At 44.8% G+C, this 7,702-nt stretch overlaps 1 protein-coding gene across 1 annotated transcript in view; it reads right to left on the reverse strand.

Moving 5' to 3' along the window:
• The window catches only part of znf710a (zinc finger protein 710a), a gene marked incomplete at its 5' end in the record, with an annotated part of 13,544 nt that extends 7,668 nt beyond the window's left edge, over positions 1 to 5,876 (reverse strand). Inside the window, 2 exons of the mRNA XM_079502298.1 lie at positions 3,785 to 3,860; positions 5,860 to 5,876. Of these exons, the coding sequence (XP_079358424.1) occupies positions 3,785 to 3,860; positions 5,860 to 5,876 (93 nt within the window). The remainder of the gene's footprint in view (positions 1 to 3,784; positions 3,861 to 5,859) is intronic.
• Positions 5,877 to 7,702: the final 1,826 nt, after the last annotated feature.

Genomic DNA, 7,702 nt, shown 5'->3' on the forward strand with positions numbered 1-7,702 from the left:
GCGTTCATTTAACTCTGAGATCCGCAAGGACTCACAAGGGTCCACGTGGGTCCATTTTCAAACCTTCAGTTATATTAAGGCTCCGGGTTTCACTGTGTACTGTAGTTTGTTAGCCATATTGTATTTTATTTTTCTCTTCCAGATTTAAAGTAATTAACTACAGAGACAGCCGAAGTACAGCGTCTGAGAAATACAGAGAGAAGAGAAAAGAAAAAAAATTGAGTGACAAAAGAGAAGAGAAGGAGAGAGAGAAAGGAGAGAAAAGCAGTTAGAGGAGGGAGGGAGGGAGGGAGGGGGAGAGACAGACGTGGGGGAGAGAGAGAATAAGGAAGAAAGGAGGCAAAGGGAGGGGGAGTGAGGCTGAGCAGAGGAAAGGGGTGGGGGGGGGGGGCTGGGGGTGCGGGGGGGTAGTGAGAGAGACAGAAAGAAAAAGGGAGAGAGAGGAAAGAGAGCAGGGGTGGGGGAGGGAAGGAGAGAATGCAGCAAAAAAGAAGGAAGAAGGGAAAGGAGAGACGGGGGAGGGGGGGCTGAAGCATAAGAAAGGATGTGGTAAAAGAAAGGGAAAGACAGAATAAAAGAAGAAAAAAGAAAAGAGGTGGGGGGGGGGTGCGCTGGAGAGGGGGGTGGGGATGGGAAGAGAGATAGAGGGAGGGTTGAAAGAAAACGCAGTGAAAGAGGGAGAGGAGGTGGAGGAGGGGAGGAGGAGGGGGGGTCTAGAGGAAAGAAGAAGAGAGAAAAAAGAGAGAAGAAAAAAAGGGGGATGGTGGAGTGTGAAAATAAAAAGAAGAGTCCATCAGCAAGAGAAAGAGAAAGGGAGGGGGTGGGGGGGGGGGCGTGCAGAATGAAGGAGAGAGAGTGGGGGGGTGAGAGCAAGGGGAACAGAGAGAGAAAAGGAGAGAGAGAGAGAGAGAGAGAGAGAGAGAGAGAGAGAGAGAGAGAGAGACGAAAAGGAAAAACAGCAAGGGAAGACATTAACTATTGAACTTCCAGATTTCTTTCAGGCTGTGTTGAGAAACAGTGCGGCACACAGTACCTGCAGGCTAAGTACAGGTTGTGTGTGCTTAGGTACATTCACATCCACATGCTGATCTTGATAATGAGACAGGTACGCTATTAACGCCGTGCTTACCTAGTCACATGGTCCTTTAACTCATAAACACAAGATTGGCATTGCCTGAAAAAGTGCCACTGTCACAACAACATATACAGCAGTATATATCTACGAATATATATAGCATATATATATATGTGTGTGTACTACTGTACACATGCAAAATGCAACAACGCTGCACGGACATATGCCAATTGTGACTGTGCGGCTCGGAGACGTGCATAAACATTTCCCACTAAATAACAGGAAAGGGCAAACCTTGAAAACCTTGATCAATCATCAGCGCCTGGGAGTGCTGTGAGAATGAGAAAGATAGAGGGAGAGAGGAGGAGGAGAGGGAGAGATAGGGAATGAGAGTGAGCGAGAGGGAGGGAGGGAGGGGGTTGGGGGGGGGGGAGAGATTGAGTGAGGGTGTGAGTGAGGGGGAGAGATAGCAGGAAGTCGAGGGAGAGAACGGGAGAGAGAAAATAGAAGGAGAGAGAGGGAAGAAACAAAGAGATAAGAGGCTGAAAGACAAAGAAACCACATGGATGGAACAACAAGGGACACGTACATAAAACAACACACGACTAGCCTATGGGGAAAATGAAAAAGACACAGACAACAAAAGTTTGGGGAAGGAATAATACACTGACTCCTTTCCATGCAGGGCCCGAAATCTTCATAACAGCAAAACCTGCTCATTTGTCCATCTACCCAGTCTGTATTTATGTCTGGGTCTAAAGCAAACCAATGGCAGTATTATGATTCACATAATAGTAAAGAAAAACATCTTAACAATGGTTTTGACATCCATAAGAGAGCGGGGGGAAGTATAAGTCACGACCCAGCTGCGTGAATGTAGTGTGAGTGTGTGTGGACAATGGACATGCATCAAATGTACGATTTCAGGGACAACTCCTTGCACACGGCACTGACACCAGCACACTTTCAGTTCCGCACACTTTCAGTTCTCAACACACTTCTGACACGGGTGTCCATGTGACTAAAAGTCCTACTTTTGAAGGAACCTCTTCTCTTTAAACCGTCCAAACAGACAATTTGCTGAGAATGTTTATCTATAAGATGAGAACCATGCCTTACAGTATCATATCCTCCCTATGATATAGGTCACATGTTATAACTTTTTTTCCCCTATTGAGAATGGAAAGAGGAAGGGAGGGGGCTGGGGGGTTAGTGAGAATGACAGACAGACAGGCATTTTCAGATATCGAGAGACAGGTTTGATGGCTATACTCAAGTTTTCTGTTAAACAAACGATTGTACACGTATGCTGTGCATCCTGACAAATGCAAATGACAATATACTGAGGAGCTACTGCGCTGGTCTTCCAGCCTCCAGTTAGTCCCTGTGCTGCACATACAATATATCCTACTCTTACTCTTGACTTGCTATAGTCTAGTGAGCTCACAGTCAGTATTGTAGATTTCCTCATTCAACAGTGACAGAGCGCATATAATCAGAGTTTGCTGGGGTTGTGTGAAAGCTGCTATAAGGTGATGGTTATAGGCCGAAGGCATGGGGAGAGAGTATGTTTTGCACTCCGTCCGTGTGTCCGTCCTTCCGTCCGTCCTTCCGTCCGTCCGTTATCAGCTAATCTCCGGCACCGTTGGCCTGATCCATGCCAAACTGTGCACACACACTCCCTGGATGCCAACAACGAACCTCTGCCCCAAATATTCCTCAACGGCCTGTCATAGCGCCACCATGAGGCCGATTTAGGCAAAACACATTTCTGTAGATAACTCGTACACATTTTATCCATACATCACACAATTCGGTATACACTATCTCCATAGTCATGTGATCAACACGGATCTGCACAATTTCCCATCTTCCATCCTGATTGGCTAAGATTGGCTTCCAAAGCTCACATGATTGGTCCGTTTCGAACAAAATGCCACAAATCACAAACACAGTGTCCAATTTCCATGAACTTATACACACACATTCACTAAGCTGTGGACTACACGCCACTATTTATTTTCCCAAATCAGCCTCACGGTGGCACTATAACAGGCCAATTCCTGTTTTTACCTATAACTGCATCGACCTGTATACAACTTATGTATGCGCACTCCCTAGAGGCCATGGAACAACATTGTCCCTGCATCCCTCCACATCTGCTGGTTATAGCGCCACCATGAGGCCGATTTCTGCAAAACACATTGTTTTGCACAGATTTCATCCAAATCTCACGCAAATCGTGATCAAGACGAGCCTGTTGGATTTCTCAGATTCTACACTGATTAGTTTTCAGGAGTAGCCCGTTTTGTACAAAATGCTGCACATGTCCTGCTCATCCAGAATTCTATCCTCAGAGATGCTATGAGTGATCTGGCTCTGCATTTCTTCAACAAAATGAAGAAAATTGTTGCAAGAAACAAACAAACAAACATGTTTATATTACTCCTAAACATTTTGCCAAACATCACACACACTCCTATCATCCTGGTGGAGACCTGTGCCCAGAGGGGCACTTTTTCTAGTTTAATAATATATTTTTTCCTAGCTTTTTACCATATTCCAAATCCACCGTTTTGTCAAATCACTACAGATAGAAGGGGATAAAAGTGGAAATAGCCTAAAATTTGGTCTGTGTTTTGAGATCAGACATGTCTTTGGATTATGGGACAATTATGATATTTAAACTGGCCTTCCCTCTCTGCACACTGTCTGAGGATGCAGGCCCACACACCTTCTGTCATTGTGGGGCTGGATCAGGCTCACCTCTTTGTGGCCTGTCGATCTAAAAGTAAGACACAAGCATGATTAGCCACCATAATTAAGCCTTAAAAAACGTGCGCGCCCACGCACGCACACGCGCACGCACACACACCACGCATGCATGCACGCACGCATGCACGCACGCACGCACGCACACACACCACGCATGCACGCACACACGCACGCACGCACGCACGCACGCACGCACGCACGCACGCACACACACACACACACACACACACACACACACACCAGGCTTATTTTTTCCCCTAGCACAGCTTGAACCAAGCGACGCAGATGGAATATACCAAACTGTATAAAAGCAGCCACACCCCGGCAGCAAGCCTCAATCTAGCTCCTTCCATTAATATATATAAACTACAGTTGACACATTAACAGGTGATCACAAACCTGCTTCCCCACCTTATGGCAAAGTCGCCACAACAGTCGCTTTTGTGAGCAGTGCAGTAACTTTGGTTGTTGAGCATGCATCATCATCTGCACTAAGGAACGAGACTGGCCCATAGGTGAATCACTTGCAACAGCAGCCAAACTCACTGCAGAGTATTCAACATGACTGATTCAATACTGATGTATTCCATGTTTGCTTACCTTCTTCCCCTTTTGTGGGGTTTCAACAAATCATGTCTTTATAATTCTCTCAACAAATCAGTCTCACCGAAACAGTGAGACAGGATGCAGAGATGGCCAGAGCCAAAAGACTAAATAAAAGATTACCCCCCCATTCTGTATGGGGTACTAAATGGGAAGACAGAATATTAGCAATGAAATAGCTCTGCTTGGAGACAACATTGGAGAAAGGAGTGTGGGGAGAGCTTGGAAAAAAATAAGACTGAATATAAAGGAGAAAAGACAGAGTTGAGGGAGGAGAGGAGAAGAGCATTCAGCAAGGAGGATATAAAAGGAACAGAGAGGGGGGCGAGGGAGTGAGACAGAGAGCTATGGAAGGAAAGAGAAAGAAGGGAGAGAGCACAAGAGAGAGAGAGAGAGAGAGAGAGAGAGGGGGGGGGGGGGCATGGAAGAGCAAAAGAGAGAGAGAGCGTGTGGAGAGAGAGAGAGAGAGAGAGAGAGAGAGAGAGAGAGAGGAGAGAGAGATCAAGAGAAAGAGGGAGGAGGGAGGGGGAGTGAGTGAGTGAGAGAGTAACAGAGACAGAGGACGAGAGAGAAAGACAGAGAAGAGAAAAACAGAGAGGGGGAAGGGAGGAAGAGGGATAGCCACAAGAGACTCAAAAACCACAGAATAAAAACCCTCTGTCTGCCTGTAACTCTATATAGATATACAAATATGAATTCTAATATATATAGACACATTTCATTTATCCAACAGAAAGGATAGTCAACAGTGAAGCACACACACCGTGTACCTCAAGCTCATTCAATAAGTCACTGAACACAATGTAGAAGCATGGTGGAACCATATCTTCTGATCAGGAATGCAGCTTCATTGCAGTAAGGTGGGAGAGGAATTTGCCCAGGTAGTTCATTTCTTTTTCTTTTCTTTTTTTCTTTTTTCGTTGTTGTTGTTGTAGCCCTACAGTGCAGTCCCCTCTGTGATTTATGGATGAAGTATCTGTGTGAAATCTAGGCATCTGTATTGTGTAAACTCGTCGGATTCATCTCCTGTTTTGTGTGGACAGGGGCCTTAACTCTTTGTTTGACAGACGGACGGACGGATGGACATAACAGGCAAACAGATAGCATGATGTCATCAATCTTACCGGTATACTGAAATGGCCCAAGATTTACTCAAGGTGAGGCCCAGAATGAACCACAGAAGCCTATTAACACTAGAGGTCTCTGGAGTGCCTTATGTTGGTTAGAACAGCCTTATTCAAGCTGACAAAACCACACGGTGAGGACAGAGCCCCTGTCCCTCCATGGCTGTCCCTCTCATATTATTCCTCCCACCGCCTAGTAACAAATTTCAGTCCGAATTACTTTTCTTTCGTCCAAGTTTCATTCTTTTAAATCAAACCCTTTGTCTATCTCTTCTTTTGTACCTTCCTCCTGTTTCCATGGTTACCTCTCTCTCTGCTCTGTACACTATCTATCTCTTCCTCCGTTTCCCTCTCTGTCTCTCTCACTCTGTTCTTATCTTTCTCATTTTGCTTTCATCTCTGCCTCCCTTCCTCCTGCTTTATCCCACACCCTCCTCACTCCGGCTTTTATCTCTCTTCACTTTCATCTGTCTTTCACCTTTCTCTCCCCTTCAAGCCTGCCATTCCATCATGCTGGTTTTTTGGTTCTTACTTATAGAGAGAAAGTTTTATCGGTTTCCCTGTCATTTCTGCATTTTTAATCATTTCCAATTTATCCAGCCCACTTTCAATGCTATTGAGGTATGCATTAAATTGTCTGAGGGAAAGTGGATGCGTGTGACTGTGCAGTAGAAACCATAGGTGCACTTGCTGTAGTCTTTTACTATCATAAAGAGCCGGAATGATTTCTGTCATGATACCTGAAGATTAACTGGCTGGTGTGGCTTTGTCTATCAAGAGTACTGATCACAAAGCTGTATTTTTCCACAAGGTTATTTCCCCCATTACAATACATAACGGCTACATCAACAAATGTACAACCATTATTTTATTTTATTCTCGCAATGCAGTTTACTCCTAGGTGTGTTTATCTGACTGGAGTCCCACTGTGACTAATGCCCATTGAGTAGGTATAACGTTCCCCCACCATGGCCATCGGACTGCCTCCCGCAAGGTAACCTGTCATTTCACCGCATTGATGAAGACGTCCTCGTGAAGCACACAACACCTCCCTGCTTGCATCTCGACCAGGAGATAATAGCGTTCACATGTCGCTGGTTGGCAGTTTAACACACCACCGCGTCATGTGAACTAACACCACTTTTAGGCAGGACCTTTGCCCGTGTAGGCCTAACGTCGAAAGGAACCAATATTCTGTAGGGTTGTCATCCATGCCGGTATATATAAGGAGGCAGAGTGTGCCTTCCAGTCGGTGACAAACCAATTCCAAGACACACTGCATGTGGTGTGGGAGGAAGTTTTGTGCTGCAGCTTTGACTGAAACTAACCTCCCTCCCCGCTCTCTCTCCTTCCCCTTCCCCTTAAAGTACCACAACTATTCAGAAAAGAGAATAAAGAAAACCTGAATAGAGGAAGAGAGAAAAAAAGGGGTCCCTAGGCGAGGGAGAAAAGAAAAACAATGAAAGAAAACAGAATGAAAAGCAGCCAAAGAAAAGGAAAGAAGAGAAAGAAGGACAGAGAGAGGGAGGGGAGACAGAAAAAGAGACAGAGAGCGAGAGAAAAAAATAAAAACCCTGCGAGTTCTAAAGGACAGACATGTTTCAATGGGGGGAAAAAATAATTATGAGGAGAAAATGAAGGGAGCAACAAATACGCAAATGGAAAAGTGAAGTAGAAGAAGTTTGGATATGTGGAATCTGTCTCTACAATTTCAGGTGTGTCTTTATGAATGTAAAACATACTGAAGATAATTGTGTTAGAAGAATTGATCTCAACCAGTTCAAGGTCATGCTACAGAGCTGAATGTGAAACCATTCACATCATGTCATGTTCAGGCTTTCATGTTGAAAAAGAGGCTGAAAAACAGTCTAAAGGCATGCACATCCAAAACCTACTGTATGAAGAAGAGCCTGGTCAGATTCTTATATTCATCTATCAGACAAATATCTGACTGATCTATGCAATATCTCAATTAGACTTGGTGGTGTTATAGTAATAATCATTAGAGTAAAGTCTTCAGTGTTGATTTACCTGTGAGAGTGTATACAAATGTAAGGGTCCATTGAGTTAATACACACTCTTGGAGTAACAAGTAGTCATGGGAGATTAATCGGCAAACACATCG

This window comes from Electrona antarctica, assembly GCF_951216825.1.
Source record: "Electrona antarctica genome assembly, chromosome: 5".
Lineage (NCBI taxonomy): Eukaryota > Metazoa > Chordata > Actinopteri > Myctophiformes > Myctophidae > Electrona > Electrona antarctica.